The sequence below is a fragment of the Centroberyx affinis genome, unplaced genomic scaffold, assembly GCF_046629955.1.
Source record: "Centroberyx affinis isolate AG114_WGS23_722 - 3 ecotype Tasmania unplaced genomic scaffold, CSIRO-AGI_Caff_v1 ptg000392l_1, whole genome shotgun sequence".
NCBI classification, from domain to species: domain Eukaryota; kingdom Metazoa; phylum Chordata; class Actinopteri; order Beryciformes; family Berycidae; genus Centroberyx; species Centroberyx affinis.
Genome location: NW_027279060.1, coordinates 949,627 through 974,119, shown reverse-complemented (window position 1 = coordinate 974,119; position 24,493 = coordinate 949,627). Strand labels below are relative to the sequence as shown.

At 42.1% G+C, this 24,493-nt stretch overlaps 1 protein-coding gene across 4 annotated transcripts in view; it reads right to left on the bottom strand.

The window, feature by feature from the left end:
- Positions 1-2,374: 2,374 nt before the first annotated feature.
- The window catches only part of aplp1 (amyloid beta (A4) precursor-like protein 1), a 33,285-nt gene continuing 11,166 nt past the window's right edge, over positions 2,375-24,493 (bottom strand). The window contains exons 2-18 of one of the 4 annotated variants that reach the window (XM_071516047.1): positions 14,947-15,126; positions 13,719-13,848; positions 12,564-12,676; positions 11,434-11,624; positions 11,232-11,313; positions 11,003-11,183; positions 9,656-9,783; positions 9,301-9,375; positions 8,992-9,150; positions 8,711-8,839; positions 7,693-7,792; positions 7,375-7,542; positions 7,186-7,206; positions 6,965-7,032; positions 6,728-6,793; positions 6,443-6,586; positions 2,375-5,801 (exon numbers count right to left, since the gene is read on the bottom strand). In XM_071516047.1, coding sequence (XP_071372148.1) covers positions 5,700-5,801; positions 6,443-6,586; positions 6,728-6,793; positions 6,965-7,032; positions 7,186-7,206; positions 7,375-7,542; positions 7,693-7,792; positions 8,711-8,839; positions 8,992-9,150; positions 9,301-9,375; positions 9,656-9,783; positions 11,003-11,183; positions 11,232-11,313; positions 11,434-11,624; positions 12,564-12,676; positions 13,719-13,848; positions 14,947-15,126 — 2,037 coding nt within the window. In that variant the 3' untranslated portion in view covers positions 2,375-5,699. Of the gene's footprint in view, positions 5,802-6,442; positions 6,587-6,727; positions 6,794-6,964; positions 7,033-7,185; positions 7,207-7,374; positions 7,543-7,692; positions 7,793-8,710; positions 8,840-8,991; positions 9,151-9,300; positions 9,376-9,655; positions 9,784-11,002; positions 11,314-11,433; positions 11,625-12,563; positions 12,677-13,718; positions 13,849-14,946; positions 15,127-24,493 lie in introns of all 4 variants that reach the window. The other 3 variants (XM_071516044.1, XM_071516045.1, XM_071516046.1) reach the window with 3 other exon arrangements.

Sequence of the window (24,493 nt, the reverse complement as noted above, 5' to 3'; positions counted from 1 at the left end):
ACAATAGAATGTTTCATTTTTCGTGTTTTTGTGCACAATGGGATACAGATATAAACTATATGAAATTTTTATTGTAACAAAAAAAAAAAAGCTTTTATGTTGCATTTATTAGAGCTCATACACAGACAAACCAAAGAGGTCTTTAAATTTAGTGTGTGGCTGAATTTAGATATCATTTAAAGATCATTTAAAGTACACATCTATTAGGAAATACTACTAGATGGACCCATTGTAAGCTACTCTGGTTAAGAGCATCAGCCAAATGCCTAAAATGTAAAATTTTAAATTAGATGCTTTCCTTTATGCTTGTGTCACCTATGTAGGCTTCTCATAGACATGTGTAGTGTTAACCACAAGCTGTTTCCTTGCCTTTCCTGTGATCGCAGTCTCAAGAAGGTGATAAATAAGGAGCAAACAATGACTTATATTTTTCCAGATGACCTTTAGCAGTCCATAAGTACCTATATGATGCATTCCTTTTCACCAACTGTCTTCAGTATATTACTTTACATGTGTTTGACAATGCTTGTACTAAGTTTATGTGAGTGTGTGTCTGTGAGTGTATAAGTGGTTGCGTGCGTGCGTGCATGCATGCTGACATGCGGGCCTACTATGCATATGCCTTTGTATGTGTCCATATTTACTTGAGTGTGAAGTGTTGACGTCTGCTCAAACCACTGGACAGTCTGATCTCATCTATTCCTCTGTGAGCAATTAGCATTATACCCACCACTTAAATGTCATCTTCTCTTATATGGGGAGGAGACAGCAGGAGCTGGTGCATAGGGCTTTACCGACCAGTAATATCTAGACTGTCTATTCCCCCACACCACACTCCCCAGCACCTGCTATCCCCTCACTGTCAGTTGAGCGATCACCATCAGAGACACCCTGCCTGCCCGGCATCAGCGCTGACTCACTGAGGTGTCTAACTGTGAGTGTGTGTAGGTGAGGTAAATGGGTTGCTTGCTTGAAGAGCTGCTGTCCTTACACATTCTGTGATAGTGGGTCTGTAGGCACCCACACATCTTATATGATGTCGATGATGTTAATCTGACATGTTTGATCCACCTGCCTTGACATACAAATTGGTTTTGAGCTTTGTACACTAGCGAGTTTCACATTGTTGTTTTTGTTGAATGAATCAAAGTGTTACCGAACTAAACAAAATGATCACTGAGAATGCAACTGAGGTGATAAAAGCCTGGTTGAATGTGAATCCTGTTACATTACCACAGCAGTGGTGTGTAAGCAGTGAACTTCAGAGGAACCACTACCAAGATGACTGATCTGCGCTGGAGGCATCAATGGCAAACTGTCACTGTACAGCCGCAGAGCCTTTTCACAGTAATCTCTGTAAGCAGGACTACCCGTCAATAGAGGACGGCTCACTGTTGTGGTTTGGAAGAAGTGAACCTGTGCAGGGCTGGGGGCTGGGGCTTGACAGAGACGGAGTTCTCTGTAATTTGTGGGTGAAGGAAGTGTGAAGCCTACATACACTAGTCAAGTAAATTAGAGCTTGGGAACTGTGTCACTGCCTCTTATCAATTGGTTTCAGCCAGGGTCTAATGCTTATTAATCCTACTACAATAAAAAGTTTAGCACTGACTGGATTTAATACAATCATTTACTTAAGCATGATAACATTGTATGAAATATAAAGAAAAACAATTTACTAAAAATGAGTGAATTTAAATTTAGTGTTTGAGGTTCATTGTGCTGATACTGCCACAGCTACATCATTATTTGTGATATCACATTATGCTCAAAGGCACTTAATCCTCAATTACAGACAATTTGTTATTATGGGTTGGAGGTTGTGATCATGGGAACTTCTAAGAATGTTGCCTAACTTGGCAGGTTGTACCTTTAGTATTTCCTTTAGTACTAGATGCAATTCTTATCTAAATTCAAAGTTTCAGCCGATGTAGCCTCAATACTTAACTCAATATGGGCATTAATCCCACATGATTTTTTAGGCATTTCATTAGGCAACCACTTTTAATGTTGACTTACATTCGGCACAGAAGTATGCCTTCTAGTGGTAACTTTAGGTTTCTATTTCCAAAGAAATCTAATTGAGGAAATTCAAAGAAATAAATAATTTTTCCTGTGTGGGTGAACCACAAGGTTTCCCCAACTCGGTTGTGGCTTTTACATCATAGGCTGAATAACATCAGTTTTCAATCTCCAGGGTGTCTTGCATAATTTTGTTTGGTTGCCTCCATGAACTGAATGATATACTTAGTTTGTGAAATATATATTTGTTTTTTTGTGAACTTGTGAACATGTGAACTTGTCAGTCTTCATAGAATGAGGAATAGCCCCATTTGGTGTGGAAGTGAAGAAGCACAGATCCAGTGTTTTATGGGTCATTTATTTTATTACACTATTAATTAGCTTGATCAGATTTTTAATTTCTCAGATTGCTTGCAAATACAGTTACACAACAGAGGACAATTTGCCAAATTAGAATATCTGTCTGATCTTTTCTCGAGCATGTCTTTGGTCAAGTCCTGAATGAAAATGAAGAACAGCTCTCTCGATGCTATGAACATCCCTAAAATCAATGCAATATAATTGAAACCAGACAGACAGTATCAATAGCTAACATTTAGTTACATGTCTTCCCTAAAGCAACCTGTACATGAATGGAATAATTTGGTTGTAGTTGTGCTTAGTGCCACACCTTGTCAATTAGGTATAGGCCGTACGCCTCTCTATATTTCACATTTCTGAACTTATTATAGGTGTCAATGTATTCTTATACAAGCTTCTAAAATTACATTACAGGTGAAAAGCATGACCCTTGATCCAACTGATTATTACATATAAATAAAAAATACATAATAATTACATCCAAAACACAGCATTGTAAAAGGCAATAATGCAGCAATTAAAATCTCAATAACATTGTTTATATTTCATTGGGAAATAAGGGGACAGACCAACAAAGAAGTCTAGAATTTGACAGAGGACATACGTACAAATGTGAGTTGAGTAACTACAGTATACACCATTCTAAGTCTGCTAAATGCTGGTAGGAAACCTTCAGTGGTTAGGGGAACATAGGCAAGCTTATTCTCATCTATGGTTTCAGTAGTATCATTACAAGATCAACTGACTTAAACTGTGAACATACAACATTTTCATTCACTAACGTAGCTGTACAAATTATACAAGGGCTATGTCTTCTCTTCACCAGTCATAACGCAACTGCACCCTGCGATTATTCTGGCTAACAAAAGCAACAGAGGATAAATTTTGAATTAGAACTCAGTCAAACTCCTTTTTGTTTGTTTCAAAGCAATTTTTACAAAGAGAAAAAAAAACAGTTTATGAGTGAAAGACATCTCTCTTCTGAATGGACAAATGCAATTATATGAAGCAAACTTCCACCAGTGAACAGCAAATAAACCATTAAGCGTTAACTGGTTTTGGTATGGACAATCTGTACTAGGCCTATAGTTAAAGATTGATGAATACAAAGCAACTTCCCACTATGTGACCTTCCTCAACCAAGATGGTTTGATAGTATTAGCAGGTGGCTGAAGGAAATCCACCTGACCCACTAAGCAGTTAACAATCAGACAGTAAAAAGGGACAATCCCTTTTTTACCTACATATACAGGGTACTACATTGTCTAGAATGAGTCATTCAGTGAAAAGCTATCTATGAGTAGAGTAACTTAATTCACTAGCAAGGACCACACCATCAACAAGATGCATTTAAATGATTTATTGAGGGGCGATGATGAGCGTAGTTTCGGTAGCCGGGAGGCTTCGTAGGGAACCCGCCGCAGCGCCCGGGCCACGACGGACCCCCTCAGGACCCTATAAGGGGGAGGAAGGAGAGGGAAAACAGGAAGAAAGAATAGGGCGGGGGGAGGGGCGCAGAATACGAGAGCGAAAGGGGAAGAGCGGGTTAGGATGGTATTTAAGGGATGCTGGAAGAGACGCGGTTGAGGTGTGGTCCTGCTCCTGAAACTCGCTAGGTAAGCTTCAAATGTAGCACCAATAGAGTACTAACATTCAATGTTGTTGAGTCTAAGATGTCAAATTGGCAGCATACTGAAGCAATAGATTTAAAGACATACAGTATGTTTTACTATAATCATGCCTGAGTGTGGTCTGTGTTTATGACTTGATACACACACGGACACTTCACATTACTATAGCTGTAGCCTCTCTTTGCACTCAGCACTCAACTGGTCTATATAACGCACCTATGCTTTAAATTCCACCGCTCGGATATACACATCCGCCAAATGTGAAAATAATCTGGCTACTACAGGGAGTGATGAGAGGGGCATCAGGCATGTGGTTTGTCTACTGGGTATGTTGAACTTGACTACTCCTGTGAGGTCTACAGGGGGAATGATGCACTACTGAAAAGAAGATGGAATCTCAACATCTACCTTAAATACATTCAGTCAGAAGATACTGTGTCGTTGTCTTGTGCTGGTTTTTACAACAGTCCGTTTTCAATCAGCCATGTTAGGAAAATGTTTCTCCTTCTCATAACAGCATGTACTATTTTTTTTTAATGTATTATTCCATTACATCAATGCAAATTAATCATAGAAATGTCTATCTAGTAGTATGTATTTCGTAAGTTATTTACACTGTCCACTTTGAACGGTGACATTTCCAACTTCTCAAAAGCAATAACAGGAACAACACAAATAAATACAGCAGCATCATACACCGAGTTGTCATGCTTTCATTAAAATAATGGACTTCTGATTATTTTGTTTTACAGTTCTTTAGGTAGCAATACAAGGAAAATAAACTCATTCACTGACTAAATTAGTTGAATGGTATATTTGGTACATTTTGCCGAATAATCTAAGAGCAGATCTTCAGAAGTCAAAAACATAATGAGCCCAATGTTTTTTATATCACCAGCACATTGTTCTGTATGGACTAGTGTGGTCTTTTTGGCCTTTTGCGTGTTTAATTAAAGTCGGCGAAACTAAAATACCTCACACACTCAAAGTAAACACATCCTTACTTAATGGTAATGTCTCAATATTCGAGTCATTGTCGAACTTTAGCTTATGGAGGTATGGTTAATGTGACATTTACCTTGGTAATAATTTACCTGCTATCATTGAGTGGGGTTTAAATTGAGAATTATACTATGATTCATCTAGGTTTTCATTCACACTCATCTACACAGAGACATATATCCGACTGTGGTACGATTTTAACAAATAGTATACTAATGAAAAATAAGTACTATAAAGCATTATGCACCGTTTAACATTGAGTCAATTTCTATTGAGGAGTAATGGGTCAATTCACGCCACTGAGATGGTATTCCTGTCTATGAGGTGAGTATAGACAAGTGAATGTCTCCAAGATTACGAAATGCTGTGGCACTGGTAATGGAAAGAGCAATCCTCTGACTCTAACCCAGAGGAGTAAAGGATTACAATAGGTGACGTGAGTTGGTATCATATCTCATTGTTCACACTCTGATAATGATGATAGGTCGTTGTTGGTCATTTACAATGGGTTTGGGATGTACCCCGTATTTGTTTAGTTACTTTATGGTCACAATACATCATAAATCCATCATAGGGAGTGTGGCTAGGACTCCACCTTAAGGAAGGGAGGGGAGGCGAGGGGAGGCGAGGGGGGGCGGGGGGGCAAAACAAGTGGTTGGGCATGACCTGTAGGCCACGCCCAGCACCTCAGTTCATTTGTTCAAAGAATTTGTAAGTGGGGTTTTCATAGCCGTGGTTTTGCATTTTGTTGAGCTGGCGTTCCTCTGGGGTCAGCATGGGGTCGACCTGCTGCGAGACACAGAGGGGCCGGGATTATTACACGCTAAACATAGACCACTTAATGAGTTAAAGATGCAGTGCAATGATTTCAACTCAATCAGGAAAAGTTTGATGTTGATTTCTGACACAATTAGCTTGTAGGACTGAGTGAGAGCCTAACCTTCCCTATGATTGTGCCATTCACTGCAGGCCAGTGTTTCTATCATTGAGGAACAAATATCCAGTGCCGGAACTTCAGCACCCAGCAACAAAGGAGGCGCAGAATTTGGCTAGTTTGGTAAGTAGCTGGCTGGCTATTGTCTGACAGAGTATGGTACACCTCATTAACTATGCATACTGTCGACCAATCGGAGCATTCATTAAAACCTATCAAACCTGTCTGATTCTGTTGACAGCCAGAGGGAGTTGCAAAGGGCGTTAGTCAAATTTCCACAGTGCTGACAGTTATAATAATTTGGGTAACTTTACATTCACAGGTCCTTTGTTAAATCATACTATGAAATTGAGAAATGCAAATCTCATTGCGCTGGACCTTTAATGGACAGCAAATACACCGTTCCAACCTGAGTACAAAATCATCCACAGCTTCTTGACTTAAGACTGCATTTGGGATAAATGAGGTAAAATGAATCCCCTGCTTGGGGTCGTACCTCTACGATGCCATGACTGATAGTGCCGTATGGCTTCCTGCGCACCAGCAGCAGGCTGATTACCATCACCATGGCAATCGCCACGGCCACCACCAGCAACCCCACCATGGCACCACGGTTGAACGTCTCCAAAGCATCAGGTTGCTGAAGGTCGATAGAAACAAATGTGCATTGATACTTTCAAAAAAGGAGGAAAAATTGATCATTTTCATTTCAATTCATGTTCATTTCATCAAGCAATACTTATCATTCAAAATAACTGAGATATTTATACAGGACTCTTACCAGTTCATCTCTCTGGATCTCAGGAGACTTGTAGACTACCTGCTTTAGCTCCACAGAGGTGTTGATCTGAGCACAAGATGGTGTGTGTGTAAAGAGAGAGGGGGAAATATTATGATAAAGAAACAAGACAACATAAAAAAGGTTTTTATTTCGATCTCTAAACATATATACAAGTAGGGGTGGGGTCTGTTTGAAATATCACTACCCATTTATATTGACCAATAATCATTTCATTACCTTTTCCTCATATTCATAAGTAGGACCTCTCTCAGATGTGGTATAATCATATTCATCTATTGCAGACACTTAGGACAGAGACAGAAAAGCAACAAAGTTTAGCTATAACCAACAGTAAGAAAGCAGACAAAAATGTTTTAGACTAATAATTTCAGAGAGCATCATATCACATGGCAAACTGTGCAATTCCGTGCTTTAATGGTATTGTATATCCAGCTCACCTTTCTTATTAGGCTGTGGCTCTTTGGAAAGAACAGAGAGAAGGAAGAAACATTAACTATAACAGCCTGTGAGAACCATTTTATGATTTTAAAAGTCACTTACACAATATGGATGGGCTTGAGGATGTAGGACGTGTGTGTGTGTGTGTGTGTGTGTGTGTGTGTGTGTGTGTGTGTGTGGATATGTACCAATGCGGGGAGGGTAGGGCCTATTCTGGAAGGCTCTCTCCTCCTCCTCTTCATCGTCTTTTTCCTCCTCACTCTCAGCCGGCAGAAGTTCCTCGGTAGTGCGGGTCTCAGAGAAGGAGGTGGTCATGAGCTCACTGATGTCTCCTCGTTCTGCCTTCACCAGCTCTTCTACAGGGAGGGGGGCACAGAAATAAAACCAGAGGTCACAAGGGCTGATGAGTGCCCTTAATGTGAGTCATATCTAAAAAACTTGAATTAAACTTAACTAACACAACTTTGACAACTGTTCAAATGATAGGCAACAGCAGTTTAGCATACGGATATCATTGTGCAGCTCCTCAGCCAAGGCAGGGACCTTATACAGCAATGCCAGACTCTGGTTCATCCTCTCCTCAATCACATGGAGATGAGTGTACACCTGCAAAATAAGACAACATCCATTCTGTTTAGGCGTATTACCAAGAGAGGACCAACAGAGCAAGAACAACGAGTTGGTGCACACACTCAGAAGAGTGAGAATTAGTTCCTTCTCCTGAGAAAAAAATGAAATTTTGGATAGATATTCTATTTATAGATTCATCTGTCTAAAACTGCTTTTCAAGTCAGCGAAGCCTGGCTTTGATCTTAGTGTAACGACAAGAAGATTGGTAGCTGCTTCACCTCTGTGAGTCCAGTATACAGTATATCTAGTATACATGCTAAAATGTGAGCATGCTACGTACTGTAAGTTTAGTGGTATGCTTGCGCTAGCTTAGAATCTCAAAAGCATTACAGTATGCGCACAGTGTTTGAGTAGTAACACCATAATGGACAAATAGTCCAGTAAACATAAAAGTCCCGCATTCAAAATTTTACTTAAGTAAAAGTATAGAAGTATTAGCAGTAAAATGTACTTAAGTATCAAAAGTAAAAATACTCATTCTGTAGAATGGTCCCTTTCAGAGTGTTAAATTATTGATGCATTAACCTGTAAGAAGTATTTTAATGTTATAGGTCTAAGTAGCGCTAGGTCTAACTAATCCATATACTGCTGTGTAGTTTAAACTCTAACTATGCATCATATTTTATGAGCTTATTGTAGATTTTGCATGCAAAACTTTATTCTGCAAAGTAACTAGTAACTAGTGTCAAATAAATGTAGTGGCGTAAAGAGTACAATATTTCCCTCTGAAATGTAGTGGAGTAAAAGTGTAAAGTCTCACAAAATGGAAATACTCAAGTAAAGTGCAAGTACATCAAAACTGTACCCTATTTGAGTAAATGTATTTTGTTACTTTCCACCTTTGTCTCTCTTACACACATTCACTCACACACACACACACACACACACACACACCTGGAATTTCATCTGCTCAGCCTTCTGGGGGTCCACAGCCTCAATATGCTGGTAATGTCGGAGTGTGTGTCTGCGGTCCTTCTGCTCTGCAGCCATGTATCGCTTCAGAGCCTGTAGCACACGCTCTGGCTGGAAGTGAAGGGAGGGAGAGTCAGGGAATACCAGAGAGCGAGAACTCATCTCCCTTGCACAGCAAAAGAATCTAAAGCAGATCTCCGATTGAGGTCAGGTTTAATGTTGTATTTCTGCATTCTTTTCTCTGTACTCCATAGCGACTTCACCTGTGGGGGCTCAGTCTGTACGGCGGTCAGGTAGCTCTCCAGGGCCAGGCGGCGGTTGTTGTTGAGTGTGGCCTCCACCCGGGCTAGATGAGTCTCCACCAGCCTCTGCCTTTCTCCTGCTACCTGCTCCTCCAGCGTCTGCAGCACAGACTGGAAGTGCTGGTGCAGGAGAGAGGAGAGAGGGAAAAGGGAAAACTGGAGATTATAGTCAAATGATGACTAATTATATCACTATTAAATGTACACATGAGTATTTTAAGTACTGTATCAAGGCCTGAAAGCAGATTTCCATGGCACATCTCAGCTTACCTCGTTGAGGGCCTGCCGCTCCGACTTTGGCAGATTCTTTGACTGGTTGTCTGCCTCTGCCCATTCCTTCATGATCTAAGGGATGGACACACAGTACGATACATGATCATAGTTTCACACTTTTTTGAGGCATATGTTGAATCTTTGGCTACACTACTCTGCAGACATCCTGAATGCAGGTAAACAATCTACATGCCACTGCGGTCTACTGTGCCCCTGTCAGTCTGAGAATTAGTTTGGGGAGTAAGAGGAATGGAACAGCAAATCTCATCCCAGATTATTGAATTGACTGTCTGAAACCTCCTGCCTGCCAACCAACAAAGTATTAGCCTGTTCTCAGCCCTGAGAAATTCACCTCATTGATGCGCTTCATTCTCCGCTCCTCCAGGTCTGTTTTGGCACGCAGGAAGTTGGCATGCTCACTGTCATCTCCTGGCATCTCAAAATAAACATCAACACCATCTGTGGGGCGAGGTGTAGTCACTAGAAGGGAGGGGTAGAAAGAGAGGTCATTACCATCACACAGGCTGCAAGAGCCAGGCAGCTATTATCCTCTTATTAAAAGCACAGCATTGGCCAAAGGTTTCTAAGTGGGCTGAGGAACAAGCAAGAGATTTTTTAGTTCTACTGTCGGACTTAATACTTTCAAGGAAAACAACCTACAGCATCACACACCCAAACCATATCCCAACCACTTTTAAGTATCAATCAATAAGTCCTTACATCACCTCAGACATAAAATTCCATGTAGACTAAGTAGGTTAATTGTTTTGTAATATTTTTTATTAACGCTACATGATTTACCATCCTTGATTTGGCTTATTCAAGTTGATGTGTAATGTGACCGACTACTCCATTTATAGCACTAACATGAACCCTACTGAGGCCTGGGGGTAGCTGCGGGTCTGTGATAAGCACCAGTACGCTCTGACACTCAGGTCTTGAGCGTGACTGTGGATAACAGGCTATTGATCCAGATGGCAGGCCAGTGGTCAGTGTTATTAAATTGGAGACCGAGCTGGAGATGAGTAGTGCAGCAAAGGCAGGCTAGGCACAGCTAGCTATATGTAACTCCTATATTGAGACACAGAAATGTATGTGCATGTCTGTGTAGATGCATGCATGTGGTGTGTGTGTGTGTGTGTGTGTGTGTGTGTGAGACACAGAGAGACAGCAAGAGAAAGACAGCTATGAACTCAATTGAATTGCAAAATTGAACTGAACTAGTTACTGAACTGCTTTTGAGTATACCATTGTTGATATGATTGATTGATATGCATTAGATTACTGTTTATTCATTATAAATTTTTAGTCAATGTTGCAGTCTCACCCCATTTGAAATACTGTACTGCTTTGGAAATATAGTTGTTTTTTTTTCTGTCATGCCAGTAAAGCATATTTGAATTTGAATTAGAGAGAGTGAGAGAGAGGGAGGAGAGAGAGGGGAGAGAGAGAGAGAGAGAGAGCATAATCCTCCTCTTCACAATACAGGGCGATGGAGTGAAAGAGAGTGCAGGAGATGCACTACACTTCATTCCCCAGAAAGGAAGAGTGAAAGAAAGGGGGAGTGATACTGTCAGCATTTACTCTGTCCCTTTACTGCACTGTTAGCCACCGTTAGAAAACAGGACACAGAGCTCACTGACTGAAGGTAAAGCTCTTTACAGACCAAACCTAAAGAGCAGGAGGGAGGGACACTCACAGCTGTCTCCCTTTGTTAGAGGTGGGGAGGTGCTGGGCTTGCGGCGCTGGCTTTTCTCATAGTAGAAGGAGTCCAGATAGTCAGAGGCCTGGTAGGGACCTGAGTCGATGGGGTATTCGTACTCCTCTGGTTCTTTCACGGCTCCTGCCTCCTCCCCCTCCTCCTCTTCCTCTTCCTCCTCCTCATCGACCTCTTCCTCCTCCTCTTCCTCCTCCTCCTCCTCCACCACCTCATCATCCTCCTCTTCCATATCTGCCTCGTCCACGTCTGCGTCAGGAGAGGGGCTCGGAGTGGGCGGCGTCACTTTGACACTGCGGAACGAGGGGGCATGAGGGTCAGTCGTTAATCTGATTGCCGTCGTCGTATTAAATGAACGACCCATCATGCTATGACATTTATATGTGCTGAGGCTAAATGTTTTAGTGCCTTACACAGAATTGAGTTTTCCGCTGGTCTGAGATGTGAGTGTCTGAGCAGGGACAGCTTCTCCTCCCTCTGCCTCCCCCTTGCCGCTGGAACTCCCCCTTCCTGGGCAGCACACATACTCCACCCCCCGGAAACGGTCTCCACATCGCAAAAGCATCCCATAGCTATGAAGCTCGAGACTGTCTGCTGTACACGCCTGGAACAGACAAAAGGATATGAGGGGTGCGGATAGGATTTAACATATGATCAAACAACAAACTGAAGGCAGCACTCCTACCAAGGTGCAACCAAAAGCTAAGTTGAATAATGCCAGTGAAAAGGAAGCACTCTTGCTCACAATGTAACAATATATTTATTTAATCCACAAAGTTAAAAACATTGTTTTGGCCCACAGAGGCCTTCGTCAGCATGTAAAATGTGGTTGGACTAGACAGACTATATTCCTTAGTTAAGGTTAATTAGAGACAGCTGAGGTTGAAGAAGTCCTGTGGAGGTACTATGGGACCAAAATGAGAGCAAAAAATAGAAGGCATACCAAAAACATTTAAATATAATAAGGGTATAAAAAATAAGTCTCTAATGTTACACATAAGCTATATAAATCTCTAAATTAGGTACAAAAACTTGGGAGTAAATAAAGGAACACACACATAAGAATATTTTCGTATTTTAAACAATGACATGAAATGCATTCTATAACAAGACAAAACAATGAAAAATCCATAGGGCAGCCTCTCTCTGAACATAAGAAGTTGACTGGAGGTGATATGAAGCTGAGATACAGCTTGAACTCTGTCACCTCTCTGCTCTGTAATAAACACCTCAGGCAGGTGTACTGATGAATTATGATGTGATACACAATACACCACTGTGGAGACTTGTTGGGTCTAGTCTGCTACTGTTGGTAGGACTGGCTGTACAAGGGATGTTAAACATGCACTGAATAGTAAATTGTGTAGGCTAAGTGAATACTTAAGCATCTGCAAAATGCATGAGTGGAAATTTTTCACAGCTTACTAGCTTCAAATGGGCTAAAAACCTTTCATTTCCTTATTCACGAATATGCCGATATGTCTATGTGTTTAAAATTAAACTCTCCTTAGGAAAACATCTGCCATATAGCTGCCCCTCTCACCTCCTTAGCAATGTTGTGCCAGTACACATAGCTCTCACAGGCATCCATCTGCTCCTGATGGAGAAAACGGCATCGGTCAGGAACCAGCAGGGCCTCACTCACGTACTCCCCCTCTGCAGCATGGATGAGAGAAAGATGGGGGAGCATAAGAGATTTAACTAGACTTCACTGCTGCATTTGAAAACGGAACATCAAACATAAATGTGCTTTAATAAGGAATGAGAGAGGGAGAGAGAGAGAGAGAGAGAGAGAGAGAGAGAGAGAGAGAGAGAATATAAAGAGAAAACTAGTGGCGCATGAACTTTAGAATACATAAAATACATAAAACAGAAGTATGATAGTGTGCTGGTATTACTGAGCTGTGGATAGGGTGCATAGGTGAGACTGACACAAAATGTAAATGTGTACTGTGCAACCACTTTGAACAGACAAAATGCAGTGAACATACAATATTCATTACAGAAGCCATATATGTCTATCCACTTTTAAATCATTTTGGACCACTGTGTTTAATGCCAATAAGCCAATAAAGCTAATTCACTTTTTAAATGTCGGTGCACAACTCTTAATCAACTCTATCAAATCAAATCAAATTAAAGCTTAAGTTAAAATTGTAGTTAATTATACTGTGCAGGAGGATATTTGCAAGAATAAGTACAAATAGTGAGACAGGGGTCTTTCTGTCCTCCATGATGTGTTTTACATACTATTGAACTGTCAATGAGCAATTCCAAAAAAGGACAGAGGACAGATAATGAAATCAGAGGTTTACTTAACCCTAACCAAACCACAAAATATCAAGGATGCATCGGATGCTGATTTGGCTGACAAGAATGAATGGGAAGCCCCAAGATTCATTGCAAGAACAACGCATCATGTCCAAACTAGTTGCCATAAATAAACACAGCTACAGTCTAGAGTACAGTAGTCTATAGTCTATAATACAGTGATGGTTTAAACAGCTGGGGATGTGAACACCTGTGCGTCTTAATTGATGGTGTGTCCTCATGCACAGTATGTAAAGGATGTTTTCTCTGCGCTTGCGTTCTCTCCCAGGCAACTTGGGAAGAATGTTCTCCACAAGAACACAAGTATCGACCTGCGTATTGTTGGTATTGACAATTACCTAACCGCAAAGAGGTGTGTTGCTCTTACCTAGACAGCGATAGGGCAGGACGATGAAGGGGTGCGTCTGGCAGTGGCCCCAGCCTTTCTTACACCAGGCAGGGATAGTGACGGGTCTGAATGACTCCTCTACATGGGATATCTGAAGAGCTGGGTACATCTGGACATACGGACACATGCGCAGAATGGCAGAGACACAGAAACAGACAGATAGGTGGATGGACAGAACAGAGGGATAGAAGACGAGAGGTGCAGTGGATAGGGACAGATTGGTCAGAGAAGAATAAAAGTAGTAGGATCAGGGAGGAGGAAGAGGGAGAGCACAGTCAGTGGGGAGAAGACTAACAAGGGAAAGAGTCATGCAACATATTCTCTGGTTCACCTACTACTTATATACGGCAGTGTAAGGCTTTTGTCTGAAGCCATGGTGTGACATGGCAAACTGAAGTTATAATTTCATTGAACATTCTTGTCTTTCAATATTTCCAATTTCACATTTGACTACTTTCAATTAAAATCTAGGCCAATAATTTGGAGCACAAATTCATAATGAGGTTTAATGGTGTAAGAAATGTAGTTGGCTTAGAGTCTGAATGCGTGCTAAAATGCTTTCTTCACAAATGTCAAGGAAAAAGGGAGGGCTTTTGTGGAAAAGCAATCACAGATGCATAATGTGCCAGCTAATCGCATTACAGTCAATTCAGGCACGACTGCTGCTTTCTATAGCAGCTGTGCCTTGTTTTGCCTCCAGATGGCGCATGGTTGCACTTTACACTTGCACTAGGTCATAACAAATGTATTTTTGAAGCAGGAATGTGTAGACAGTGTGTGTGCCATTGCTTACTTTACAGTAGACTTTACAGAGTACACACATCAGGTAACAAGAGGAAGAGAGGTGGATGGTGGCACAAATGAAATATTGCAATATTCCAATAGACCACCATCACTCCACTATATATGGTCAAATATATAGATTTGATAGGACAGGTGTTGGACAAACCAAATTAGAGAAAAAAAGAACAGGAAATTGAATTTGCTGTTTTATTCTGATTGCTATGTCTTCTACAATGTCTTGCTGACTAGATGCTACATTCTCCCAGAACCAGCTCCTGATACAACTGAGTACTCAGCCATTATGGGTGATCCTGATTCGGATTATGCTGATGTTCGTAGCATTGATCTAGGCTGGTGTTCATTACAGTCGTTTAAGTTTATGTTATTTCCCTTGCAACGTTTGATGTGGTGCTTAGATCCCTACCTCCTGACAGTAGGACAGGATCTGGCTAGGCTCGGTGAAGCAGCCCTGGCGGCCCTGAGGGTCCGGCTCCCATTGGCCAGTCTCTGGGTTCATGTGCAGTAGCTGACGGCCGCAGAACATGGCAATCTGTGGCTCAGCCACCAGGGGGCCTGGCCCATTCACCTCGGCCATGGCCAGGGCCTTGAGAGGGAGAGAGGGAAAGAGGGGGAAAGAGAGCGAGAGAGGGAGGTTTAGATGTTTTCCTGAGAGAGGTGAAGAGGAGTCGATACAAACACAATGGCGGATATTATAGCGTTTGAGGCTGAACCAGGGAGACCAGACAATGGATCATTCCCAAATGCACTCCAGTACTATCCTCTATTAGACCAAGGGTGTAGGCAAGAGTGTTTGTGTGCTAGAGAGAGTGTGTGAAGGATCGAAACCGAGAGTGTGGAGGAAGGACGAGGAAGCTAATGCATAGACCAATCAAGCGCACACTGCATGCTTTAAGAGAATATTGGCAAACCTAAAAGTTCAGGAAAGATCCATACCAGACTCCTTGTTGCTGTAACCCTGAAGTGAGTGACAGCAAGAGCCAATAAAAAGCCTGACTTATCGACCGATGGCCTACGCCCCCTGTTTGTTGACAGCACTGAGAGCTGAGAGAAGAAGGAAAGGGTGGATGAAGAAGAAGGTGTATAGGCAAAGATATACAACAGTATGTAAAAGATTGCTCCCTTTGCCCCCCCTCGCCTTCTCTTCCAGCGGCCTTCTAGGATGTTGTTATTGATCGTGGGATATGTTGACTCTGCCTGGGGGAGGGCCCAGGGGAGCCCACATAGAGGAACAAACAGCAGCTGGGGCTGGGAGTCAGGTGTTAATACAAGCTCATTGACCGCTGGGCCACTTCACTACATTAACACAGCACAGAGAGAGCCCAGGGATGAAGAAGGGAGGGCAGTAAGGGAGGGTGGGGAGAGACTAGGTATAGAGGACAAAGCTCCATAAACAGCACAAACAAGGACATGATCTACCCTGACGTAAACAGACTAAACTGTATTTTCCGGAGGAAAAAATAGAAATCTTGACATCAGTGAGCCTCTAGCATTATTCCTCAAGAATCAAGGAGAAGTACAAAAGTATATCCTCTCTGGATGGATGACTCATCGCTAGTGCAAAAGTGAAATGGCCCTAGACTATCTAACAAAGACAAGCACACGGTCCTTATTTTTGTCTCATGCAGGTTGCATGACTTAATTGTAATGCAGAATAATGTGTGTTTCTTAGGGCACCATTTGACAGTAAGATTCACAGCAGAGAACAAGAGTTAATGTTTGCCATCCGACCCTGAAACTCTTCAAAATGGCAACCTGCAGCCCCCAAGCCTATGAATGGCTCATATCCTTTTATCTGTGCTGACAGACAGAGAGATAGACCAACTGACTGACAGATGAGACGAGCAATACTGAGCCAATTAGAAGGAAGATGCCCAAAGGGAAGAAGGAGAGGAGGAAAAATGCGGGCGAGTGACGCCTGATCAAAGGGAAGCCCTGCCTTGGCCGACCGCAGCTAAAGTGTTTGAAGTTCTAATTAAAATTCATACAGAAAAATAAATATATAAAAACCCATGAGTAAATATACAATAAATATAATAGGCCCAGAGCAGTCTATGCATTATAATTGGGCTTAAGATAGGAGGGGAATCTATGATAATGAGTGTGTGGATTAAAAATAAACCCTCAAATGTAGCTACAACCTTGACAAATGGATTTGCAGCCTCAGAATATTGTGGAATTCTCTGATTGGGTTCAAAGTTCACAGGCAACCCATGCTTTGACCTAAAATTTATTTATTCTAGTTTCACAGTGTGTGATGTTAGATTCTCCTGCAAAAACTGAATGACCGTGTTAGATATTGACTATGCTCAATTGGATCTTTTTATCGGTAAAGCAAAGAGTATGCGTGGTTGGTGGATAGGCAGAGGAAAACACTTGCTTAAGCTGCTGAAACAGTCAATCCAGTGTAGCTGCTGAGCTAATGGCTAAATAGATACATCTCTTTGACTCGGGGAAGGTCAGTGCCACAAAAAAATACTTCCGGATATTTGAGAAGATAACCTGGCAGCTCCCCCTGGTCCAGCCTCTTCCCCCTGCCTGCTCTCCACTACTGCACTTGCAGAAAATCAATGCTGCGCGACTGCAACTGTATCGCCACGCTCCCCCCAATCAATAGGAGTCCATCAGGAGCCTGAGGCCCTGACCTCCGGCATGGCGTGGCCGCACACCCAATCTCCACTCTGATCTGGGACCAGATTAGATCTGCCTCCAGTGATAACCACTAATAAGAAATACCGTTTTGAGAAGTACACTTCTATATGTCTGTGGCTTCTCCTCCTCCTATGTCCTGGCAGCAGAAAAACTCCTGTCTGTCTTTGACCCAGTTTGGAGAATAATCACTCCTTCCTCATTCGGCTGGTCACCACCAAAACCACCACCGACAACCATGACCACAGAAAAAACATCATGCCTGCCATCCCTTCATATTCATACCCAAAATAGTGAGATCAAAAATACTTTTAGGATGCCACTTGCATTTTGAGTAGGCTAATTGCTGGATAGAAATATATCTTTTTGTATTTTAAGACTTTATTTACAAAATTCTACATATCCATAAAAATCACTAATTTAAGTTCATCATCCAGTATATCCCAGATCTCGACGATCAGGTCTGTACATTTTGTGGAACTCATTTTTGAAAGAAAAAAAAAACTAATTTGTACAATCAGTTAATCCAATACTGAGGATCTTGAGTGACATCTGACATGACTGTGCTTTAACCTGGGAATGCCAATAGTAAATGATAACGGACAGTATAGCCTTTAAAATTAGGCTACATGTTAATGCTACAATACATATATGTACATTTATATAAATTGCATCATATTTATTATTGTTATTACCAAGTACTAGATCACATATTATTGATATTTCTGTAAACTCAACTGTAAAATAAAAGCCTCAGCCAGTCCAATTGTGTGTTTCTATAGTTGTTCAGTTAAAGCAAGGTAATTTCTCCTCATTAATTGGTTTAATCATTTTGAGGGCAGGACAGAACTATTTATACAGATTTATTGGTCAGGGTGTGTGTTGTTGCCTTCGTTCACATGTCATAGGGCAGTGTATGGGATGTGCCAAGATGCTAAATTTTCAGTGATAAATCAATCAGTCAACCAAGTGTAGCATCTACCTAATAATGGCAGTCAAGTGGAAAACAAGCTCTGGCTAAAGGTTGTAGATGAGAGAGGACAGGGCAGGAAAAGTGACTTGGTAATGTTTACAGAAATACATGAGTAAAATGTACTATTCCCACAGTGCTTTGGGTTCTTACAACACAGACACATTGTCAAATTAAATGGCTACAGACTACCAGCTACAGACAGTGGTCCTTTGTTGCAAAGCATTAAGCTTTCATTCACAGCTAAAAATACCTTTTTGCTATAGTTCATGTTGTGAATCACATGCTTGTGCCTCAATTAAGATGTTTTGGCCAAGTTTTATACCACAAAATTATAGCTGTAATTGCCTGTCCTTTGGACTGACAAATACCCAGTCCGAGATTTTCTATGTCTTAGTGGTTTGCTTTTATTGTATTTGAAGCCAATTAGACTTTGTGTTAGGACTGTTCTGGTGTGACCACAGCAGTGTAAGTCTCTCCAAACACTCCCAGTCTCCATCAGAGGCTGGCTGAGAAATCCCTGATCCAGTTGGCTTCACAATAATGCTTCACAATCTGTCAACAATTATGCTTCTTCTCCAGGAGAGGATAGGCTGCAGAGCCACTCTCCTTTCCCCCGTGGACTGCCTTAATTGGACAGTTAAAACTCGATGTCTCAGTGAGAAGAACTGTGGTGTGCTGAAGTGTGCGTGTGTGTATCTGTGTTGCTGTGTGTGGGGCGGTTGGGGGGTGTTAGGTAGTGCTGCCCCACCCCCAGCTTGATCTTGAGTCCCACATATCATGGCCTAGTGCTGAGGAGGCTGAACAGGCAGACAGCCCAGAACCCTGACAGCTCCCCACTGCAGAGAACGCTGCATCATTAATAACGGCGGGGTGACATAAACCCGGAGACATCGATTGGCTTTCTGCCTTTTCGCCTGGTTCCTTCCCTCTGCTAGCTCCCTTGATATTCTATTTTTCTCTACTTCTCAACATCTACTGTATACTGAGCTGCTGCTCAACTCAGTAATCACCTGTGTGCCGCCATGGTCTCCGTAGCAGATAGCATCACAGGGAAACAGTGAGTGCTCTCACACAGTGGAGAGCACAGAGCATACTGGAACAGAAGCTGTGGGGCAACTGGTGCAGATGTGATAATAGCTACTCATCATTTTCACAGATCTCCCTCTGGTAGAGGACATTATGCTGCAGTGTGGAGGATATACTGTATAGTGATGACCCCAATGTCAGTGTGAGGGAGAATAAGAGACTCCAACAACTAGAATCTTGCAGTGTGAATACGCCTGCCAGTCAGAGCTGAGCTTGAGCCAGGGCAGTACATTTACATATTCCTCCAACATCATCCACCCTGTCCTAATTAAATTTTCAGCACCTGTTCCACCCTTATGTTGCAGGATGACTTCATCCCGTGTAATGATGCAATCTCCTGGCCCTGCCAGGCAAGCCAGAGCAGAGCAGTGGAGGGGAGGGGAGGAGCCCGCTCATCATTTGTCACCTTTTACAAGCTGCTGCCAGACCATACATCGGATAGTCGTGCCTAAATGTATCAGAGGTTTACAGTAGACAGCAAGTCCTCTGGTGCTGCTGTGCTGGGAACAGTTATGTAGCCAGTTATGTAGCTATAGCTGTAGCTATATAGCTAAAAGATAAACATAGACTCTCCAGTCAGAGATGGATGCCAGTGAGTGTTCTTGACACCTGATGATGAATTGGAGACATCAGACCCCTGAGGGGTTAATCCCAACCTAGCAGCAGGGATCTGGGAGATCCCAGCTCACCAAATTACATCACCATGATGTACATTGTAATAAGACAACCAAAGACACATCATAGAGATGCAACAACTTGTGAAATTCCAGGATCCATTCATCAATAAAGGTTTTATTTTGAAAACTGTGCCATATTTCTTTCATTATAGCTGGCTTGACACTAGTACAGTTAGTTCAGTTAACCAAGAATCTACCCCTGCCTTGCAGGCTCACCACAATACTAATAATAATCACAATAATAAACTAAACATGCAGCTATACATTTTTAACTGGGAGATTAAAATTATCTTGATTTGTATCTTCATTTACAGTAGGTTAGTAAATCAGGAATATAGCAGGAAATTGATACTATTATACAAAGATGTTGTTCATTTGGTTTGTTCATTATTTGTAGCTAGCCTGAACACCTAGCCTTATTTGATGGCCAACTGGCAACCTTATGTATTTACTATCATAGCCCTATACAACATGTTGAATGTAACTTGCTGAAGTCTGAAATGGGGAATGGAGATAATAGTGATACAATGGAACACAGCCAGAACTTCATCAGTTGTTAAGTCATGAAATTAGTGCAAAAGTCCCAATAGGTTATTTTGTTAGTACAAAATGTGTTTACCTGTTTATTTACAACATCGTGGACTGGCCAACTGTATCACAAGAGAGGTGAACACACACCCCACTCACAAACCGGCCTCCCGCATGCATGTGCAACGAACATGTGCACACCCATGCACACACAGCACTCTAGCGCATGTGTAGGCTTCCACACACACACACACACACAAACATAGACACAGACAGACAGAAAGACACACACACACACACACACACACACACACACACACACACACACACACACACACACACACACACACACACACACACACACACACACACACACACACACACACACACACACACACACACACACACACACACACACACAGGCACACAGGCTGTGTTGTGCCTTCCTGTCCATGTCTTTGTGGCTTTCTGCAGCACAGATGGCTGAATAGTAGGTGGCTGCCTGCTAGGAGCCACTCCCTCACTCTTTCTCTACATTCCCTCTCTCATCTCTCTCTCCCTCCCCTCACGGCTGAGCTCCCCCCACCCCCCACCCCCGCTCATTTTCCCCAGCCACCCTATCCTTGCCATCCCTCCAGTCTCCGCTCTCCCTCCCTAACAGCTTTCACACAATGCCTGACACTCCTCTGTTGTTCCTCCCTCCCTAGGCTGGTGCTAAATGGTCAGATAGATTTGGGAGCATTCATCATGGTAATCATGTTTGTTAATTATTCATAGGCTCCATCAGGGCTCTTCCTGGTGTGGCATGTAGTTATTAAAGAGTAGCAACATCAGTCTGCCAGAGGCTCAGGGTGCAGAAGGGACAAAGGAGGATGGAGCAGGTTAGCTCTGCACATTGACACTCATCATTACACTTGCCTGACTAATCGTTAATTGAGGCCATTTAGTTGCTATTCTGAGGAGACTGGCAGAATGGAAAATATTAGACAATACTGTGTTTTATGTATTGTGCTATGGCAGACATCCTGTAAAGCACACACAGCTATAAAGCAACTGAGCGCTACTTCATTTTAATATTGAGCATCAACCATTACGATGGAGGCTTTTGGTTGTGAAGATGTGCTAACATCATGGCCTTCACTAAGTCTGGCTTCATCAATCCAGATTACTGCAGTCCAACCTCCAGCTGGGCACACTGGGAGCAGATGGCCCCATAATCACCATGAACCCCCAGGGGTCATCTAGGTCTGAAACAGCAGCCAAAACCCAGCTCCCGATATTTGATTTAATTTCAAGTATGGCTTAAAATACGGGACATGTCTGGCATCATAGCCAGAGAGAGTCCAGAGATTTCCGGGCTGGCAGTGCTAGCCAACTGATGGCTATGGTTATATAGGAGCATGTTTATTCAGAGCTGTACTCACTGAGGTCTGTTTATACAGCATCAGAGTTGCAGATCCATTCTCAAGGTCTAAGCTTATCTTCCCAAGTATCACTCTGCAGGCTGCTGCAGCTGGGGAATAGCAAAGAAGTCAAGACTGAATTATCTCTCTTCTCTAAAGGTCTTTGTCTCCTCCTGGAATCACAAGACCTTAGTTGGACGCCAGACTTCCCCGATGTATGGCACCATGAGGCTGGGCCGGAGGCTCCTTACCCACATGAATGGATGCTTCACCTTCCCAAGACTCCTACATTCACACATGGGAACACACAGATGGCTCACAACAAATACCAAGGATACAGATATCCTCCCTCCCTGTCTCTCTCTCTCTGTCTTTATCTCTTTCTGTCACACACACGTGTGTGTACACTCTCAGAAATAGGGGTACAGCAGGAGTCCATTTCTGTCCCCCAAGGTACAATCTACACTAATGTACCCCCTAGGGCTAATTATTGGACCTCAAGGTAACTATGTGTACCTTTTTGAGGACCAAAAAGGTACATATATGTTCCCAAGCAGTAAAAGGTACATATATGTACCGTTTCTTCTAAATGTTAAGGTACAATATCAGGAGACAGTGTGTGTTAGGCCAAAAACAAAAAAAGTTAGGTAAAATATTAATTTTACTCTTAGATTTGAAGGTTTTACTGTTTCCTTATTTATTTAAGGTAGATTTTAACTTGTAGGCTATGGTTGAGTAGCCTTGAAATAAAAGAAATAAAAGTAGATTTGTGGATATGAAAAATTGCTAATACAATTATCCAGTTAATGTTGTAATTATGATATAATATTGACTGTAAGTAAACGAAAAACAATACCCACACACACACACACACAAAATACAAAGTGCAAATAAGTACCCAGTGTCAAGGGTACAACAGCTGTACCTTAGAGGGTACTGCCCCAGTGACAAGCCATTGTACCCCTAAAGGTACAAAGATGTGCTTTATTTTCTGAGAGTGTACACACACACACACACACACAAACCTGGAATTTCATCTGCTCAGTCTTCTGGGGGTCCACACACCTTAATTATTTCCGATGTACAAGTTATATTGTTACCTGTTTCCTGTGTGCTTGTTCACACTAATAAAATAATTGAACAGAAAGGTAGGACACGTGTCACTGCTAAGACTCATCAAAAGATTTCCATTACTATAAGAACAACTTAGGAGACTCCCACAGATACTGAAGCGTGGTTTCATGCGTCATGCGAAAGCCTGCACTGAGCAGCATTTCGTACTCAGGCTAGTATGAAATTCTGTTGCATTGGGTATGTTGGTCATATACTCATGTCTGCCTCTCTGTTCCACCCACATGTCAACAAATGCCTCTTCTGAGTCATGGACCATCATCACGCCACGCTGTGTGCGTGTTCTGTCCTGTAGTGAAAAGACAAAAATACAAGGGATTTTGGCCGATTCGCAATCCTCTCAATGCCAAAAACTCCCACAGAAAACACCTCAACTGAGTAATGTAATAATGTTTCAGAAATTCAGCCTGCCGAACGTAGAGTCTGGAAGCAGTACATGCCTGTGTAAATGAGGTTCTTCAACACACAAACAAACTGAAATGGCTGGCCTTCTGGTGACGTTGATGAATTTCTCCTGTTGCATAACAGTGGTGAATCTCCTTGACAGTCAAGCATCACAACATGGAGATGCCATCATGTTAATGCCGAGCACTGTGAGCCTGCAGATGTGATTTCAAGCTGAAGAGCTACCTCAGGGGATTGAAGGAATCAAAGGCTTAGCTGAGATTTGAGCTCTGCAGATCCATCTGAAACACCCTAATGTCAACACAATTGCCACTGAATCAGGGATTTTCAGCAGTCAGATAGAGACTGACACAATGCAAACAAGCCCTCCAAATCAGTATTTATACAGTAAACACAATCAAGAGGCTGAGTCAGTATTAAACATTCAAAGGTTCAAAGTCTAATTTCCCAATTTCTATTAACAAACATTTCCAGGCATTAGTATGTTTTGTGCACTGTCACTAATCTGTGCTGCTAAAATTTACACAAACACAAAATTATTTCCTATCTTGTTGTTTGTTGTGCCACACGGTTCAGTGCCTCTTGCCTCTGATGAAAACATTCCAGGTAAGGCAGCATAACATAATGATAAAATATATAACAACACAGCAGATGATTATAATCCTGAGGGCACAACAGGACAGCAACGATGTTCCCATTATTCTGCATCTGAGCATTACGAATCAGTGGCCCCCATTTAACTGACTAACAGACAGGCATTGAGCTGGATCTGTTTACCAGTGTGAAATTGGTAATCCACCTCTGGAACCGGATCCTGAATTTAGCAGGTTATCGGAGATTAGGAAATTACATGAGTTTGGATTTGAGAAGGAAGGATGGAGATGATACCTTTTTGTTTTTGACAGTTATTATTCTAAAACAGGTGTCTGAATAGTGCCTATTTTGTGCAGGGGGAGATTGGAGGTCTTTAAGCAACATTATAATGCCCTTGAGCATGTTTTAAGTAGATTAAGGGAATTTCAATGCCTAAATGAGGGCATGTTTAGGTTAAATGACTGAAATAATTGATCCAGTTAAGGGCTGACAGCCTTTCTACGGTCT